Genomic DNA, 21,267 nt, shown 5'->3' on the forward strand with positions numbered 1-21,267 from the left:
TAAACTGACACTTGAAGCACACACTGGAGTAGCTGTTAAAAAAAAAAAAAAGAAAAAAAAACAGAAAACAATAACAACAATATTTTAATATTTAAATAAAAAAGACCCTGCAAAAAACCCCAAAGGTCAGCAACCTCAAAGATCAAAGGTACATAAGCCCACAAATATGAGAAAGAATCAATGCAAAAACACCAAAAACTGAAAAGCCAGAGTGCCTCTTCTCCTCCAAATGACCAAGACATCTCTACAGCAAGGGCACAGAACTGGGCTGAGGCTGAGATGGCAGATTTGACAAAAGTAGGCTTCAGAAGGTGTGTAATAACTTTGCTGAGCTAAAGGAAGGATGTTGTAAGCCAATGCAAAGAAGCTAAGAATCATGATAAAACAATACAGGAGCCAAGAGCCAGAATAGCCAGTTTAGAGAGGAGCATAACCAACCTTATGGAGATGAAAAGCACATCACGAGAACTTTACAATGTAATCAGAGGTATCAATAGCAGAATAGAACAAGTAGATGAAAGAATCTCAGAGCTTGAAGACTGTCTTTCTGAAACAAGACAGGCAGACAAGAATTGAGAAAAAAGAATGGAAAGGAATGAAGAAAACCTCCAAGAAATATGAGATTATGTAAAGACACCTAACCTATGACTGATTGGGATATCTAAAAGAGATCCATTCTGGGGACAATGGAAACAATTTGGAAAACATACTTCAGGATATCATCCAGGAGAACTTCCCCAACCTAGCAAGACAAGCCAACATTCAAATTCTATTTAGAAAACCTTAGTAAGATACTCTATAAGAAGATTAACCCCAAGAAACATAGCAAGACAGGCCAACATTCAAATTCAGGAAATGCAGAGAACCCTAGTAAGATGCTCCACAAGAAGATCAACCCCAAGACACCTAATCATCAGATTCACCAAGGTTGAAATGAAAGAAAAAATGTTAAGGTCAGCCAGAGAGAAATGACAGGTCACCTACAAAGGGAAACCCATCAGACTAACAGTGGACCTCTCAGCAGAAACTCTACAAGCCAGAAGAGATGGGGGTCAATATTCAACATTCTTAAAGAGAAGAATATTCAACCCAGAATTTCATATCTGGCCAACTAAGCTTCATAAGCAAAGAAGAAATAAGATCCTTTTCAGACAAGTAAAGGCTAAAGGAATTGGTCACCACCAGGCCTGCCTTGCAAGAGCTCCTGAAGGAAGCACTAAATATGGAAATGAAAACCTGTTACCAGCCACTACAAAAACACACTGAAGTACACAGACCAGTGACACTATGGAGCAACCATTTAAACAAGTCTACAAAATAACCAGCTAACATCATGATAATAGGATCAAAGTCACACATAACAATACTAATCTTAAATGTAAGTGGGCTACATGCTCCAATTAAAAGACACAGAGTGGCAAGCTGTATGAAGAGCTAAGGCCCATTGGTATGCTGTCTTCAAGAGACATATCTCACATGCAGAGACATACATAGGCTCAAAATAACAGCATGGAGGAAAATTTACCAAGCAAATGGAAAACAGAAAAAAAAAAAAAACAGTTGCAACCCTCGTTTCTGACAAAATAGAGTTCAGACCAACAAAGATCAAAAAAGACAAAGAAGGATATTACATAATGGTAAAGGGCTCTCAATTTAACATGAAGAGCTAACTATCTCAAACAGACATGCATCCAATACAGGAACACCTAGATTCATAAAGCAAGTTCTTAGAGACCTACAAAGAGACTTAGACTCCCACACAATAATAGTGGAAGACTTTAACATCCCACTGACAATATTAGACCATTGAGGTAGAAAATTGAGAAAGATATTCAGGACCTGAACTCAGCACTGGATCAAGTGGATGTGATAGATATCTTTAAGACTCTCAACCCCAAAACAACAGAATATACATTCTTCTCATTGTCACATGGTACATAATATAAAATTGATTACATAATTGAAAGTAAAACACTCCTCAGCAAATTTAAAATAACTGAAATCACAACAAATAGTCTCTCAGATCACAATGCAATCAAATTAGAACTCAGGATTAAGAAATTAACTCAAAACACCATAACAATATGGAATTTGAACATCCTGCTCCTGAATGACTCCTGGGTAAATAATAAAAATAAGGCAGATATTAAGAAGTTCTTTGAAACTAATAGAACAAAGAGACAATGTACCAGAATTTCTGGGATGCAGTTAAAGCAGTGTTAAGCAGGAAATTTATAGTACTAAATGCCTACATCAAAAGCTAGAAAGATCTCACATTAACAGCCTAACATCTCAACTTAAAAAAACTAGAGAACCAAGAGCAAACAAACCCCAAAGCTTGCAGAAGACAAGAAATAACCAAGATCATAGTGAACTTAAGGAGATGGAGACATGAAAAGCCTTTTAAAAAAATCAAAGAATCCAGGAGCCATTTTTTTTGAAAATTTAATAAAATATACCACTAGCTAGACTAATAAGAAAAGAGAGAAGACTCTAATAAAAACAATCAGAAATGATAAAGGAGATATCACCACTGATGCCACAGAAAAACACAACTATCAGAGAATACTGTAAACACCTCTATACACATAAACCAGAATATCGAGAAGAAATTGATAAATTCCTAGACACTTAACACCCTTCCAAGAGTGAAGCAGGAAGAAATTGAATCCCTGAATAGACCAATAATGAATTCTGAAATTGAGGTAGTAATAAATAGCCTACCACCAAAAGAGGCCCACCAGGACCAGAGAGATTTACAGCTGAATTCTACCAGAGGTACAAAGAAGAGCTGGTACCATTTCTACTGCCACTATTCCAAAAATTTGAAAAGGAGAGACTCCTTCCTAACTCATTTTTTTTTTTTTAGATGGAGTTTTTGCTCTTGTTCCTCAGGCTGGAGTGCAGTGGTGCGAATTCAGCCCACTGCAACTTCTGCCTGTCAGGTTCAAGTGATTCTCCCACCTCAGCCTCCAGAGTAACTGGTATTACAGGCCTGTGCCTCCATGCCTGGCTAATTTTGTATTTTTAGTAGAGACAGGGTTCGTCCATGTTGATCAGACTGGTTTTCAAATGACTGACCTCAGGCGATCCACCCACCTCAGGCTCCCAAATTGCTGTGATTATAGGCATGACCCACTGCATCCAGCCTAACTCATTCTATAAAGCCAGCATCATCCTGATACCAAAATCTGGCAGAGACATACACAAAAAAAATTTCAGGCCAGTATCTTTGATGAACATCCATGTAAAAATCCTCAATAAAATACTGGCAAACTGAATCCCACAGCATCAAAAGCTTATTCATCATGATCAAGTGGCTTCATCCCTGGGGTGCAAGGTTTGTTCAACATATGCAAATCAATAAAAACAAAAACCCATGATTATCTCAATAGATACACAAAAGGAAAGGCCTTCCATAAAATTCAACATCCTTTCATGTTAAAAACTCTCAATAAACTAGATAATGAAGGAACATACCTCAAAATACAGAGCCATATATGACAAACCCATAGCTGATATAATAATGAAAGGACAAAAGCTGGAAGCAATCCCTTCGAAAACAGGCACAAGACAAGGATGCTCTGTCTCACCACTCCTATTCAACTTAGTATGGAAAGTTCTGGCCAGGGCAATCAGGAAAGAGAAAGAGATAAATGATACTCAAATAGGGAGAGAGAAAGTCAAATTATTTTTGTTTACAGATGACATTATCCTATATCTAGAAAAATCCATAATCTCTACCAAAAAGCTTCTTAAGCTAATAAGTAACTTCAGCAAAGCCTCAGGATACAAAATCAATGTGCAAAAATTGCTAGCATTCCTATAAACCAGCGATAGGCATGCAGAGAGCCAAATCATGAAATAACTCACATTCACAATTGCTACAAAAAGACTAAAATAGCTAGGAATGCAGCTGAAAGGGGACGTGAATAATCTCTTCAAGGAGAACTACAAACCGCTGCTCAAGAAAATCAGAGATAACACAAACAAATGGAAAAATATTCCATACTCATGGATAGGAAGAGTTAGTATTGTAAAAAATGGACATACTGCTCAAAGTAGTTTATAAATTTAATGCTATTCCCATTAAACTACCATTGAGATTCCTAACAGAATTAGAAAAAACAATTTTAAAATTTATATTGAACTAAAAAAGAACCTGAATAGCCAAGACAATCCTAAGCAAAAAGAACAAGGCTGAAGGAATCATACTACTTGACATCCAACTATACAACAAGGCTACAGTAACCAAAATAGCATGGTACTGGTACAAGAACAGACACACAGACGAGTGGAACAGAATAGAGAGCTCAGAAATAAGACACACATCTACAACCATCTGATCTTTAACAAACTTGCCAAAACAAGCAATGGGGGAAGGATTCCTTACTCAATAAATGGTACTGAGCTAACTGGTTACCATGTGCAGAAAATTGAAACTGAATCCCCTCCTTACAGCATATACAAAAATTAACTTAAGATGGCTTAAAGGCTTAAATGTAAAACCCAAAACTATAAAAACTCTAGAAGATTATCTAGGCAATGCCATTCAGGACGTAAGCATCAGCAAAGATTTCTTGATGAAAGTGCCACAGGCATTTGCAGCAAAAGCAATAACTGATAATTGGGATCTAATTAAATTAAAGAGCTCTGCACAGCTAAAGAAACTGTCATAGAGTGAACAGGCAACCTACAGAATGGTAGAAGATTTTTGCAATGTATCCATCTGACAAAGGTCTAATATCCAGAGTCTACAGGGAACTTAAAAAAATTGACCAGAAAAAACAACCCCATTTAGAAAGTGGATAAAGGACATGAGCAGACACTTCTCAAAAGAATACATAAATGTGGCCAATAAACATATATATATAAAAAAGTTCAACATCACTGATCATTAGAGAAATACAAATCAAAACCACGATGAGATGCCATCTCACATTAGTCAGAATGGCTATTACTAAAAAGTCAAAAGAACAGCAACAGATGCTGGCAAGGTTGCAGAGATAAAGGAATGCTTTTACACTGTTGGTGGGAGCGTAAATTAGTTCAACCATTGTGGAAGACAGTGTTTTGATTCCTCAAGGACTTAGAGGCAGAAATACCATTTGACCCAGTAATCTCATTACTAGGCATATACACAAAGGAATGTAATTCATTCTGTTATAAAGATACATATACCTGTGTGTTTATTACAGCACTATTCACAATAGCTAAGACATGGAATCAACCTAAGTGCCTGTCAGTGATAGACTGGATAAAGAAAATGTGGTACATACATATCATGAAAATACTATGCAGCCACAAAATGGAACAAGATTATGTCCTTTGCAGGGGCACGAATGGAGTTAGAAGCCATTGTCCTTTGCAAACTAATGCAGGAACAGAAAACCAATTACCACATCTTCTTTTGTAAGTGGGAACTGAATGATGAGAACACATGTTCACATGAGGGGGAACACCACACACAGGGGCCTATTGGGGGATTGCGGTTAGGGGAAGGGAGAGCATCAGAAAGAATAGGTAATGGATTCTGGGCTTAATACCTAGATGATGGAATGATCTGTGCAGCAAACCACTATGGCACACGTTTACCTATGTAACAAATATGCACATCTTGCGCATGTACCCTGAACTTAAAAGGTGAAGGAAAAACTAAAATTAAGTCCAAATCTGATAGTTCTTAAAAAAAAAAAATGTTCTTTTCAAACTGATCTATAGATTAAACAAAATCCCAAACCTCTGCAGGAATTTTTTTTTGTTTAAGTATTGGCAATTTGAGTCTTTTTTTTTTTTTTTTTGCAAAAATGCAAAGGGTCTATGTAGACCCTTTTGTGAAACAGGAGAAAAAAATAGAAGGTCTTACACTTTGTAATTTCAAACATTATGAAGATATTGTCATTAAAATACTATGGTTCTGGCATAAAGACGGATATAGAGATCAATGGGATGGAAGGGAGATCAGAGATCAATGGAATGAAGATCAGTGGAATGGAATCCATTAGTCAATGGATTGGAATGGATCAATGGAATGGGAGGAATCAGTGGAGATCAGTGGAATGGAATGAGAATCCAAATAGACCCAGAAATATATAATCAGTTGATTTTCACCAATAGGCTAAGGCAACTAAATAAGTAAAGGAAAATCTCTAATAATGGTACTAGAGTAAATGAATGATCAAAAGCAAAAAATAAGAACTGCAACTGTATCTCCAAACATATACAAAAATTATTCCCAAAGTAATCATAAACATTAATAAAACTTAACAAAAAATATATAGGAAAAATTTTAGTGACTTTGTGTTTGGCAGTGATTTCTTAAATAGGATATCAAAAATGAACTATTAGATACATTGAACTTCATCAAAATTTTAACCTTCTTTTTAAAAGACACTTATAAAAGTGAAAAGTAAGCCACAGAACAGGAAAAAATAATTTCAAGACATATACCTAACAAAGGAACCTGTATCTAGAATACATTGTTTTAAACTCAATAATGAAAAGGCAAACATGCCAATTATAAAAATCCAAAAAAAAAAAGATTTGTATAGATATTTTATTAAGACATGTGGATGGGAAATAAACACATAAAAATGTAGGTGTCATTAGAGATATCAGAACTGCAATGAGAATATCAATACATAAAAACCAGTTGTATTTCTATATAATAGCAATGAATCCTAGCATATGGCACTCACAGTATTCACAATGAAATTAAGAGCTTAATTCTACTTATTGAAAAGAATTAAATCGATGGGAATAAATTTAACAAAAGCAGAGCAAGACTTGTGCACTGAGAGTTATACATCATTGAAAGAAATTAAAGACTACTAAGTAAATAGAAAACCATCTTTTGTTCATGTGGAAATGGAGAGTGACTACATGAATCCAGAGTATTTTTGGGGATTGACGAAAATATTTTGGAATTAGTGGTTACGCTTGTATAACCTCGGGAATATATTAAAACCCACTAAATTATCCAATATAAAGGGGAGAATTTGCTGGTATATCAGTAAAAACAATTTTTTAAAAAAATCACAATGAGACAGCCTTGTACACTAGCTTGATTGGGTTATAGCTTAAAAAGCCAAATGCTATCAGTTGTTGATATGGATGTGGAATAACTTGAACTTTCAGATATTGCTGATAGTTTAGCTTTTTCTTATTAGGTTAAACGTATACTTATTAGCCCACTATATCACTCATGAATATTTACCCAAGAGAAATGAAGGCATATGCCATACAAATACTTTTTTGTGAGTGTTCAAAGCAACTTAATTTTTAAGAATCAAAAACTAGAAACAACTCAACATTCAATAGATGAAATAATAAACACATTTTTGTTGTATCCATAAAATTGGAATGCTACTCAGAAATAAAAACAGTGACTTATGATTTGATTTATTGGATACTGCAACTACATGGATAAACCCAGTGTTCTGCTGGAAATGTTTAACAACTGGCTCTCCAAAAACAAAAAAAGTAAGAGGAGGAAGTCTTTATAGCATTTGCTCATTTCCATGATACAAATGTTCCTGCCATGGCTGATTTCAAGTTACTAATATAAGGTCAATGAATGTGAAGTTGGGAAGAGATCCCTGGTAGAAAACTATTTTTTGTAATATTTCTTCCATCCCTGTACTAATTTTTTTTTTTTTTTTTTTTTTTTTTGTAGAGACAGAGTCTCAATCTGTCATCTAGGCTGGAGTGCAGTGGTACAATCCCAGCTCACTGCAACCTCCAACTCCTGGGCTCAATAGATCCTCACACCAGGCTAATTTTTTAAATTTCCTGTAGAGATAGGTCCTCACTATGTTGACCAGAGTGTTTTCGAACTCCTGGGGTCAAGCAGTCCTCTTGCCTCAGCCTCTCAAAGTGCTGGGATTACAGGTGTATGCCACCTGGCCCAACTTCAGTAAATACCATTCTTTATTCAGGTTGCAATAAAAAATTATGGTAAACTGGGTGGCTTAAACAACATTTATTTCTTATAGTTCTGGAGGCTGAGAAATCTAAGATTGGGTGCCAGCATGGTTGGGTTCTGATGACAGCCTTCTTCCACATTGCAGGCAGCCAGCTTTTCCTTGTATCCTCATATGGTAGAAAGAGTGAAGCTAGCTCTCTAACCTCTTCTTATAAGAGCATTAATCCCATTTATGAGGGTGAAGCCTCATAACCTTCACCCTTATAACTTAATTTATTCCAAAGGCCCCACCTCCAAATACCATTAATGATTAGCTTTCAACAAGACCTCTGAGGGGATACAATATGATAAAAATTGTAAAATAATTATGAAGAGATGAGGTTTGAATATTTGTTAACTTTTTAAAATAAAATTTAATTGTAAATTTAGATAATTTAAAAAATAATGGCTATTTAACAACAAACTTACATAATTTGTAAAATGTTAAGACTTGGCTCTCACTAACTTTTGTGAGCTGGTTCAGTCTTATTCCTGGATAAATCTCAAAATAATTATATATAGCAAAAAAAAGTTAAAAGTCTAATATTTATAAAATTATATATAAATTCGCTTATATACATAATTCTAGAAAATTCAAACTAATATGCATTAACAGACCAGGAGTTGTCGGAAATTAGTGATTATAAATGATTATAAATGGAAAGAAACTTTTGAGAGTGAAAATATTGTCAATAATTTTTAGTTATATTTTGATTTTACCCTATACAAGTTCAAACACTATTTAGAGTCTCAAATTCCATTTAATTTAGAAATTATTTATGGAACTTTTATGTTAGCTTGGAAGACTATTTGCAAGATTTTTCAACATCCATGCACATAAACACACAAAATCTATGGCTAAACTGATGATTGTTATCTAGTTTGTACTTCAATTAACAGCTGGCTAATTTAGTATCAAAGATAAAACAAACTAATGGGCTTGAACCCAAGTTTGTTTCACCTCAAGCATTTGATCGATTGGTTGCATTAATGCCCAGAAATTAGTGCAACTGGCTCAGTAATTGTTTTATGTTCTAATTTATATTAATAGCCACTCATATCAAATGAAATGAACAATTACTATTGAAATATTTTGTGCCATTTTGCATTAGTCATTTTAAATAAATTCTATATAAAAATTCATAAATGTGATGACTTTGTTTCTTATTATGGCTCATTTAACATGGTTAGTGTGCTAAATTGTGGAAATCAAAATTCAATACAATTAGCTTATAGTGTTTATAGATCAAATTTTAATGTAAATCCACAGAGCTCATTTAACTCTGCTCTTGATGTATGTTTGGTTAAAATTTTTGAGAAAATATTGATAGAAATTATTCTAACCCCAACATGCCTACATACAGACATACTTTTAACTATGCCAACATGATGTCCTAAATAAATGTATCACAGAAAACAATGTAGAAATAATCCACAATTTTTTAAACTCTCAAGGAATGTAAAAGCATGAAGACATCTTATTAAATATTATTTCAATACATTTCATGGAAATTAATATACATTCAATGTAGTTTCATTGGATTTTGCTAGATGAAAGAAATTTTACAGATTATCATTTCACTTGCTGACCACATTTAATGATAAACCTACCTTTGTCTTTCCCAGAGCTAAGCTTCACTACAAGCATTCTTAATGTATACCATGCTGCAGACAGTACAATCTATTTATATTTTAAAAGAAAAATACTGTCTTAGACAAATCCTGTCACAACAAAATACTATAGACTAGGTGGCCTAAATAACAGACATTTCTTATAGTTCTGAAAGCTGGGAAGTCCAAGATCAAGGGGCTGGCAGATCTGGTATCTGATCAAAGTTTACAGATAACCTTCTTCTTCTTGTATCTTCACACTGTGGAGGGTAGAAAGAGAAAGAAGCCCTCTCATATCTTTTTACAAGGGCACTAATCCCACCATGAGGGGCTGCTTCATTCTCATGACTTTATTACTTTTTGAAGGCCTTGCCTCCTAATATTATCACACTTAAGATTTCAACATATGCATTTTGTGAGGACATACGCATTCAGTCCATAGCAGATATTAACTAAATAACTTTTTTTAAAGTGTACACATTTTGAATCGAATTTATTCTCCATTGTGCTAGGGTTCTTCCGAGAAACAGAACCACTAGATTATAATATAAATATATATAAATAAAAAGCATACATAAACATATATGTAAGTATATATATAATTCGGTCTCAAGTACTAATCTCTTCTGTAAACATCCTCATAGACACACCCAAAAACAACTTTTAATCTGGGGACCCTTTTAGAGTAAAACAGCTTGTTACCTGAATGGAACTCTGGAACAACAGGTATCATTAGTCAAATGGATATATGGTCTCTCTATGATATTAGCTATTTATTTTTTCAGAATATCTAAAAGAGGGGAGGAAGGGAGTGTTTGGATAAGAAAAAGCTTGCAATTGGATGATATAAGTAACATTTAGCAAATACTTATTGCCCATTTACCATGGGTTCTTTATAGCATGCCACGCTCTGCAGATAAGAGAAATGAATAGTACACAGTCCATATTCAGTGAGATCAATATAAATAACAAAAACTATCCAACATACAGTGATAGCTAGCAAAAATTCACCGAAGGAAATTAGTAGTCTTTCTTAACCTTTTCCCAATGAAGTTTTTATTTTATTGTGGCAAAATATACATTACATAAAATTTACTATGTTAGCCATTTTTAAATATACAGTTCAGTATTGTAAAGCACATTGACATTGCTGTACAGCTAATTGCCAGAACTCTTCATTTTGAAAAACTGAAACTCTGTCCCATTAAACAACAGCTCCCATGCACCCCTTCCCCAACCCCTGGCAACCACCATCTATTTTCTGTCACTGTGAATCCTGGTTCTTTAGGTACCTCATTTAAGTAGAATAATAATAGTATTTGTCTTTGTGTGCCTGTCTTATCTCACTATGTATAATGTCCTCAAGGAATATCCATGCTATAGCATATGTCAAAAAAATTTTTAAGGCTGAATAATATTCTATTATATGTATATGCCACATTTTGTTTATCCATTTATCCATCGATAGATGTTGGTTGCTTCCACCTTTCTTTTTATAGCAGTGTAACCTCTTAAGACAACAAGCATTTTAATTTTTTAATTGAAAAAACCTGACTGAGCTCAGTGGCTCATACCTGTAATCCTAGCACTTTGGAGACCAAGGCAGGTGGATCGCTTGAGCCTAGGAGTTCAAGACTGGCCTGGGCAATGTGGCAAAACCCCATCTCTACAAAAAATGCAAAAATTAGTCAGGTATGGTGGTGGGCACCTATAGTTCCAGCTACTCAGGAGGCTGAGGTGGGAGGATCACCTGAGCCCAGGAAGTCTAAGCTGCAGTGAGCTGTGATCATGCCACTGTCCTCCAGCCTGGGTGACAGAATGAGACCTTGTCTCAAAAAAAAAAAAAAGGAAAAAAAAACGAGGTTAGTTTTTCATAGAAAGCAAGTAACAGAAGATCCTCTTTGAGAAGGAAAAACATAAATTCAAAAAATGATTCATATTTTAAAAGAGAATCATTCAATTGAATAAATCCTTTAGATCTGAAAGTTCTTGGTTTGCTCTTGTGCCATTTTATAATCTTTTTTTTTTGTATTGAATAAAAAAAACTGAATGCTACAGAAATACTATGATGTACCTATGGAGCTGAACAAAGGTCTTGTTAAGATTAAACTGGAATCTGCTCTTTTATCACAAATTACTCATTATCTGTGTTGTACTTCCTCTTAAGTATGGATGGTAAGGGCTCTCTTACTATTAAATTGTTTCACTCTGGAGCTTGTCTTTATCCTGCTGAAATATAAATTTCTAATTACATGGGTTTGTGAAATAGCTTTAGTTATTTCAATTAATTGTATAGAGTTGTAAATTATGGCAAGTGTAGGAGTTAGTGATAATCTTAAGCTGTATCTATTGTTAATCATTTCATATGAAATTGAAATTACAGTGACCTCACTGAATTTCTTTCTTCTCTTTTTCAAAATTGTAAACTGAGTCCTTTTTCACACATCATGAAAACCTAGTGCAATTGCTAGTGTTTGAAACAAATTACAATTATAGTGCTGTCTCCCAGTTTCAGGCACTGTGATAAGCTAGAATCAAATGAAAGTTCTTCTGACATTTTCAAAACTTAAAATCCAATGTTGGTTTAACTTCAACAGTCTGCAGATAATGGATTACTGATATTGCACTGCTATTTGAGAAACAATCTATTATTTTTACCAGTGGGATAGTGGTATTTGTCAATAGTACAAGTAATTCCATCGTTAAATAGAGAAGGGAGGAAAATTCCTACAAGTGGCCATTTTTTAAGGTTCATACAATAAACATATTAAGATCGTAGAGTGGAAATTAAAACATCCAAGATTGTACTAGAATGTTTTTTTGTACAAGTCACTTAAACTTTCGATATCAGTTTCCAGATGATATAGTTTCCAGATGATATACAATTGAAATGGTAATAATAATTGTACTCACTTCAGAGGGTTGCCATAAGATATAAAAGTGTTAACATAAATAAAAGACGTGTAACAGTGCCTGTAAGTAAGTGCTATAAAGGTGTTTGCTGTCGTTATCTTTCTTATTCTTATTTTCACATGAGTCTTGTCTCACGTTTAGAATATTACCATACATTCTTAACTCACCTTCCTGACTGCAGTTCATCTTACTAATGTTGTTCTTTCCATTTCTGCTAGGGTAATCTTTATAAAATCCAAATTTGTTGTGTTACTTCCTCGCTTAAAGGTTAATTTAATTTTAGCATTGCTTTCCAGATAAAATTTAAATTCCTTAGTGTAAGTGACCACACATTTTATGGTCTCATCAATTTATCAGTCCAGTTCTCTCAGGTTTTCTTTATTAATGCTTCTTCCTTTCCCTGCTGTCTTTCTTTGCCTGACCATTATAGAAATTCAGGTAAAGACTATTCATTTACCCTTTGAGACTCACGTGATCTCCACCAGAAAAGTTTTCTTGACTCTTGGCATTCTATGCAGTTTGAACTTGATATACCCGATCTTCGTGTTCACAATCACAATGCTTATTGCTATTAGGGAACTCAATTTTTTATCCATAGCGGTCTCCTTTATTGTCTATTTCCCTATCACAAGCTTTTGTAGACAAGGATTGTGTTTTGATTTAGTATCCCCAGCAGTTAACAAATGATTGGCAAATAGCTATTTACTCAAGCTTGCTGCAGAATCACTTAATTAATTGATACTTGAGAGAAAGTGAATTAACAAATGAACACCCTATTTACATCAGATTCTGCTTTTGTGACATTTTTCATGAAATGCATGGGTTGGTGAAAAGAGGTTACAGTTAGGGTTCAACTTCTCTATCATTTAGTTCTTAAAAAAAAAACTACAAAACTTGAAGATTGAACTTAGTCTAAGCCTTAGTTTACCCATCATTATAAAATTCCCAATACATAATTATCTTATATTGAGTATCAAATGGTTTAATATGTATAAATCATTATAGAATTATTAGTGTATTGAAGACAATATTGGTGCTGATATGTACTCTAGAGCCAAGTTACCTGGGGGTTTACATCCTGGATCTGCCTTTACCAGCTCTGTGATTTTTGAGCATGCTATTCTCTGTCTACTTTCCTCCTCTGTAAAATGAAAATTATTAAGTTGGTACAAAAGTAATTGCAGTTTTGGACCACAAATTTTAAGTTACATTAATAACTAGTCCCAAACACATCCTTATTAATCAAAATAGGAACCATTACATTACAATCTATACATTTTGCCAATAAGAAATACATTTGTTTATTCCTGTAACATAAAAATCTGTTCTCCGGGATTCGACAAACTCTTGGAAAGCATTTTCTGCATCCTGCTGGTTGTGGAAGTGTTTTCCCTGCAAAATGTTGTTGAGATGCTTGAAGAAATGGTAGTCAGCTGGCGAGAGGTCAGGTGAATACAGCAAATGAGGCAAAACTTCGTAGCCCGATTCATTCAACTTTTGAAGTATTGGTTGTGCAACTTGCAGTTGGGTACTGTCGTGGAGAAGAATTGGGCCCTTTCTGTTGACCAATGCTGGCTGCAGGCATTGCAGTTTTCGGTGCATCTCAGTGATTTGCTGAGCATACTTCTCAGATGTAATAGTTAAGCCAGGATTCAGAATGCTATAGTGGATCAGATCAGCTGCAGAGCACCACAATAGTGAGCATGACCTTTTTTGGGTGGAAGTTTGGCTTTGGGAGGTACTTTGGAGCTTCTTCTCCATCCAGCCACTGAGCTGATCATCGCTGGTTGTCATACAAAATGCACTTTTCATTATACATTAAAATCCAATTGGGAAACGGTTTGTTGTTACGTAGAATAAGAGAAGACAACACTTCAAAACAATGATCTTTTGGTTAGCTCATAAGGCATCCTCTTATCAAGCTTTTTCACCTCTCCAATTTGATTCAAATGCTAAATGACTATAGAATGGTTGACTTTGAGTTCATCTGCTACTTCTGTAGTTGTAAGAGGATCAGCTTAGATAATTGTTCTCACTTGGTTGTTGCCAACTTCCAATAGCCACTATGTCCTCATCTTCAAGGATCTCCTTTGTAAAACTTCTTGAACCACCACTGCACTGTATGTTCCTTAGTAGTTCCTGGGCCAAATGTGTTGTTGATGTTGCCAGTTGTCTCCACTGATTTATTACCCATTTTGAACTCAAATTGGAAAATCGCTTGAATTTGCTTTTTACCAAACATCATTTCCATGATCTAAAATAAACATAAAATAAACAGCAAGCAATAACTCATTAGCAAAAAAACATAAAGCAAGAAAAGCTCACTAAAATGATGTTTAACATAATCATATTTATTTAGGAATGTATTTCAATATCAAAAAGCAAGTTCTAACAATGTAAAAATTGCAATTACTTTTGCACTTAACTAATAGTACACTTCTGAGGATTATTTTGAGGAATATATGAGGTGGTGTATATCAAGCACTCTCCATAGTTACTAACACATAATAAGCACCCAATAAATGTTAGCTTAAAAAAATTCCTGCAATTCGTTTTACCGTTGTGCAAATCTAACACAATTTTCAAGGCATAGCTTAATAGCTACCTCTTTTTTAAAGACTTCCTTGATTGAATTGTTTTTTTTCTCTAAACTCTTAATAACATGATACACAATTTATTCATAAAGCACCACAAGGAACTTCAGCTTCATATCTCCTGTATTGGTTTTTAATTTTCTTTAAAGACTATATTTTATTTATTTTATTCTTCTCATGTATCATTATCATATCATTTCTATTATATGAAATGATATGAAATTAAAATGTGAAATTAAAACATATTATGTTTTTAATTCTCTGCATATTTCACTATGAAATTTTTAATATAGTAAATATTATCTATCCCCCTATAAAATGTAAGCTCCATAACAGCAAGGACCTTATATTAATAATACCTGCAAATTGTAGACAGTAAATAATTGCTGAATGGATGAATAATAAACATTTATTGAATTAATATATTACACTTGGCAATAATATTGGTGACTCTCAACTATCTATAGATGAATAATAAATTCCCTTAAGACTTAGTAGCATAAAACAATAGAAATTGATTATATCTCAGTTTTTGTGGGTCAGGAATCCAGGTGTGGTTTAGCTGAGTATTCTGGTTCAGGGTTTCTCACAAGACTCATCTTCCTAGGTTTCTCATGGGCTGGCTGTTGGTCAACTCTGAGTGACAGGAGTGTCAAATAATTTAGGAGTCATGTTTAAACACTGCCATAGTCTGCCCTTTAGGCACAAATTACTTACATTTCCCCACATGCAAAATACAGCTGTCTCCTCCCAAACTCCTCCACATGTTTCATTTCATTACAGGATCAGGCTGAGTCTAAAGGGATAAGATTGCCATTTAAATCAGGTGAAGGTATGGTTAAGGCCTTTTGAGTTTGATTCCTCAAAAATAGCTGCTTAAATATGATTTCCATCTAAAGACCAGTGAACTGTGGAGACAAGTTACCTGTTCCCTTTAAAACCAATATAAAATGGCATGACAGGCATAGGGTAACTGCAAAAACATTCCTATTCAAAAAGGGTGGAAGAAGAATGGGAGGCTAACATGTCCTTAACAATTCTGAAATCCAAGCAAATTCGTGTTTCCAGTTCCTTTATTAGAATTTTGTATTGTTTCCTAGGAATGGTTATTAATTGCTCTTGGCTTTACCCTCTGAGCTCTTGATTCTAACCTCTGAATTATCCATACATTTCAATAAAATGTAGCTCATGTTTGCAGCTGAGTAGTTTTCTGTCTGCTTCCTGCCCATAGAAGCTCTGGAGCCAAGTTCTCTTTTAATTGCACCCTCTCCTACCCTTTAACCCTAAACTGATAGTTTACACCAGAACAGTTTTTCTAAAACTGGGATTTCGCTATGAATCTCATTGAACACTCCATTAGACAAAAACCACAACCTCAAATCTTTTCAAGGTAAATCTTTCTATCTTAGGCTTTTTTTGTGTCCACTGTGGGACAATACCATTAAGATTTATTGAAGCCCTATTGTTTAACAAAGAGGGTTGTCTGAGATTTTTCCTTCCTTTTTTGGAATCCTCAAAGCTCCTTAGGCTTCCAGTAGTATTCTCCTAGAAGTCCTTAAGTTTTCACTTACATTCTCCTAAAGATCCCTCCAGCTTAAGCCCACCACCTAGTCTCAAATCCAATGCCATATGATTCAGGATTTTGTTAAGGCAGCACCCCACCTTTGGTGTATCAAAATAGTTACCAGTTGTCTTGCTGCAGAACAAATGTCACTAAAACTTGCTAGCTTAAAATCCTATTTTTAAAAAAGCATTCAGTTTTAGCTTAAAAGTCTGAAATTTACTATGGCTTGGGAGAGAAAGCTTGTCTCCTTCACATTGCTCACTTACATGGTTGGCAAGTTGGTGCTGGCTGAGAGCTGGGGGTCTCTGTTCATCTCCACATGGGCTTCTCCAAAGACAGTTTGGGCTTCACAGCATGGTGACTGGCTTCTGAGATTAAAAGTCTCAAAAGGTAGGAAATAGAAGCAACCAATTTTTTATAGCCTAGCTTTGGAAACTGGCATAGTATCACTTCCACTGTATTAGAAGAGAGGAGCACAGACCTCAAGACTCAAGAGAAGTGTCAAAGCATTTGCAGTCATGTTTCAAAATCACTACACCTGTTTTAGATCAAAGCACAGTTCTGGCACTTATCTATCACATTCCTTAGAAGGCTTACTTTATTCCTCTAAAGTAAAGGGATTCTATGTTTTCTAATGTCCTTTCCTACTCTAAATTTGGTCATCTTACAATTCCCATTTTCCATACATTGTTGATATATTCTAGCCCATGGTAGTTTCTTAACTATGTAATAAGACAGTGTTTGGGGGTATAAAATTCTCTCTCCTTATTACCACACTTCAGAAAAATAATATGTTGAGAAGTTTGCATGATATTTGTAAAATATTTAGAAAATCCAGAAAACCTTCACTAAAAAGTTATAATGAACATGAACTTACAAGAATAGTTGTGCAGTAAAGAGTCTGCATTAATGGAGAATGCCTTTATTGGAAGGTCAGATATTAGAAAGATAACTTTTGTAGGCAGCTATTCTTAGAGGGGTTTTATTTATTTTTAATTTAATGTACTCCTTTTTTTCTGTTTGTTTCATATGTCTCAATGTCGTTTGGGGAATAAAGTTTCGATTATACTGCTCTATTTATAGTTTTAAAAAACTCTGTAGGGACCAAAGCTGGTTGTTTTTTAATTTTTACTGCCTTTAAAATGGTTTTGTCAAATTTAATTTGAGTTTCATAATGCAGTAAATATTGCTTGTTACAAGAAAACATTGTTGACTATTTTTTATACGTCAGTTTAAGTTCCATCATTTTATTCTTTCAGGAATTTGTACTTAAAAAAACTTCCTTTTAGAAAAACATTAATTCATGCTGTCTCTGCTATTCAATTTAATGAGATCAAAGAAAAACAGACATATCTTAATGAAATGAATTTCATATGTATATGTGAATTATGCCAAAACTTTTCTCCATCACACTAGTGTTAGTAGTCTTTTATATGTAGTATCATATATATAAACTTAATGTTGACCCTTTTTAAATTGCAGTGTCCTCTTGCATGGCAGAGCAAGTGGGAAGGCCCAGAAGATCCCTTACAATACCTTAGAGGTCTTGTTGCCCGTGCCCTTGCAATACAGGTAAGACTAAATTATTTACTAAGTGGATTGTATGACTGTGTAACTATTATATAGACAGCCACTGTACTAATGACTAGTTAGAATTACATTATGATTTTGCACACAAAATGCTACATATTCATTATTCTGCCATTCATTGTTTTTGTATTGCACAATTTCTTTTTTCACAAAAAAAGTAGGTGCTTTCTGCTTAACTATGGCTTTTCATCATTTCTGAGAATTTAAAGAAAAATTTACAATTTTAATAGAGCTGGATCACATAGATGGTAAGTGAAACTGAATCATCACTGTGACTAGTTTGCTTTAGTGAGCTCCCTCTGGGGATCTCCTTTAAAAAAGCATTTTTCAAATTGATCAAGGTTTTTCAGAATAAACCAGTTGGGTACGGCAGGAAAATAGAATAAACAATAATATAGACAGAGAAAGAGTGTACTTTTAAAGGAATAGTAAATGATACAGGTTAGCTGATACAGACAAGGTAGCTTTGTGGGTTTTCCACTGTCTTCCTTGGCTAGTTGCACCAGCTTCACAAAGAGCCTTTTTAAAAATACATATTAACTGCTACTATCACATGAATAACTTGATCTGTGTCCTTCTCAATACAGCAGTCTTCATTCATGCTTTAAAAAAAAAATTCACAAAGCCTGTTCACATCTTTAACCTTGTCATCACTCATCTCTGCTCCACCTTTGAACCCCTAAGCATACATGTTATTCTTTGACAGCAGCCACATTTCATTCTCAATTTTGTATTCTCTGGACTTTCCAGTCTCTTCCTGCTCAGTGTTCTCCCAGTCTGTCACTTTCTTTCCTGAATCTGGCCAATTCAGCCTGCAATTGATGGCATATAACTATATTCTCTTTCTGGCATCTTCAGTATCCTAACTCACTTTTGTTTATGCTTCATCCTTTCCAAAACCATTTAACTTGGATTAGTATCTGTCTGTATGCAGGCTGGTGAGCTCTGCTACTGACACTTCAGATAAAGTGTCCTATATTGGATGGGCCCTGAGCACTGCTCCTGTATTCCACAGTAATGTTTCAAGCTGTCACTCTTTCTCGAAGACTCCATTCTGTCACCAACTCCCCTTTTCCTTAGCAGAACACCTTATGTTTTACTTCCTAAATAAAATTCAAGCTGTGAGATATGATCACTTGAAAATTCCTGCCCTTTTCTCTCATCTACAAATTTGTCTGAAGCCATCTTCATCATCTTTGTTCTAATATAAAAGTTGACCTCATGGAATTGAAGGTTCATCCCTAGACCTCCCTACTGACTCTGTCTGTTCTCTCTTTAGAGATCTCCTCCAGGGGTCTTTCCCTGGTTCCGTCTTTTCATCTTTTCATCTCTTCTTACTCTATTTGCCAGCCTACAAATGGGACTCCTTTGAAGGCACCAGGATCCATTTGAGCAATTGTTTGGCTTTTATTATAACCAGTTCTCTGGGTTGTAGGATTATTGGAAGGAAAAAAAAAGTACTAGATCTGGAAATAAGGTTAAAATTAGCAGGTAGAGAAGGATCTGGCAGGGACTCTGATTTACTCATCTTTCTATCTGCTGTGTATATATGCCTGGACATAATCTATTAATAAATGCTAGAAGGAAGGAAGGAAGGGATAAAGTCTATCAGTGATATTAGAAAAGTATAGGAATGCTCCGAAGCTTGTTGTATAATTGCATGGTTGTGATAATTTACCACTTCATGTACTTTTCGGTACTGTTTTCTTTATATTGTTTTTAAAAGGACAGGGACTTTTTAAATTTGCCATGAGTGGAAGCCTATATTACACTATGTAAGGTCACTTCATAATTATGCTATGTGTTTATAATGATAAATATATTGGTGATACTAAAATTAATATTCTTTAAAACAATTTTACATGAATTATTACAATTTTCTTGCATGATTATTCATATATTGATGAATAACTGGTCATCAAAACTGAACACTTTTCCACTGCGTAATTTTCTTAAAAACTTTATAAGGCATTTCGCCTTAATTGTGTGATACAATACTCTCGCTAACCCTCAAGATAACTTTCAGGACTGACCATAGCTTACCTTTCATCCTTCCAACCAGGGAATATGCATGATTTCTTTCTTCCACAACCACTTGGAGATACTTTTTATATTGTTTTATTTTCCTAGCTTAATATTTGTTTTCAATTATAACTATATAGCTATCCATCTCCCTGAGGTAACCTTTAATATTTGGGATTTACTTTTCATCTATTCCAGGTCTTGATAGATCTCTAGTTTTCATCTGTGCCTTCTTTATTTCACAAGTACATATCCAGAGCAGCTTGTGATACTTGGAGAAGAATGTTACTACCTAGTTGGAAAACAAAGGGATGGGAAACGGGGTGGGCAGGGAAAATTAGAAGTACTGTTTGTAAGGATCTGTGAAAATGGCACCTTTTGGTTTCTTAAGAAAGTGTAATGATCAGACTCAATCCAAACAGGTATATAGCAGGTTAAGTCCAGATCCAGTTATAGCTTAAGATTTTAGGGTCTTACATTTTGAGGCATAGTTTATGGAAAAAGAGAAAAAACTATTGAGGGTGTCATACAGTCTCTAGTGCCAGTTTATTATAGGGGTTTTGTGCAAAGAAGGTTAAGACTGACTTGGGTAGCATTCATTCATTTATTCATTCAGTCAAAAATATAGTAAGCAGCTACCTTATTCTAGGCCCTGTGTGAAGTACTAGAGATATAAAGGTTAGTAAATAGATACAATAACTGCCTCACAGATCTTATATTCATTCTGTCCGCTCTCCTCTATCATTTTAGCAATAAAAATTATATAAAAGTAAGCTGGGCACAGTGACATGTCCCTGTAGTTCTAGCTACTCAGGAGGCTGAGGGAGGAGAATCACTGGAGTCCAAGAGTTTAAGTCCAGCCTCAGCGACAATGAGACCTCTCCTCTTAAAAAAATAATTCAGGAAATGTGATTAATACTTCCCTGGCAGCAAACACTGTGTGAAGTTGCTGAATGTAGAGCAGTAAACAAAATAGACACATCTTATTCTCCAGGAACTATCCTTATAAC

General features: G+C 34.7%; 1 protein-coding gene across 6 annotated transcripts in view; it reads left to right on the forward strand.

Moving 5' to 3' along the window:
• Positions 1-21,267, forward strand: part of DYNC2H1 (dynein cytoplasmic 2 heavy chain 1) — a 390,963-nt gene that overhangs the window by 302,570 nt on the left and 67,126 nt on the right. For all 6 annotated transcript variants that reach the window (XM_017544781.2, XM_017544786.2, XM_017544784.2 and 3 more), the window contains one exon: positions 18,128-18,217. In XM_017544781.2, coding sequence (XP_017400270.1) covers positions 18,128-18,217 — 90 coding nt within the window. The remainder of the gene's footprint in view (positions 1-18,127; positions 18,218-21,267) is intronic.

The sequence above is a fragment of the Cebus imitator genome, unplaced genomic scaffold (genome assembly GCF_001604975.1).
Source record: "Cebus imitator isolate Cc_AM_T3 unplaced genomic scaffold, Cebus_imitator-1.0 Scaffold171, whole genome shotgun sequence".
Classification (NCBI taxonomy): domain Eukaryota; kingdom Metazoa; phylum Chordata; class Mammalia; order Primates; family Cebidae; genus Cebus; species Cebus imitator.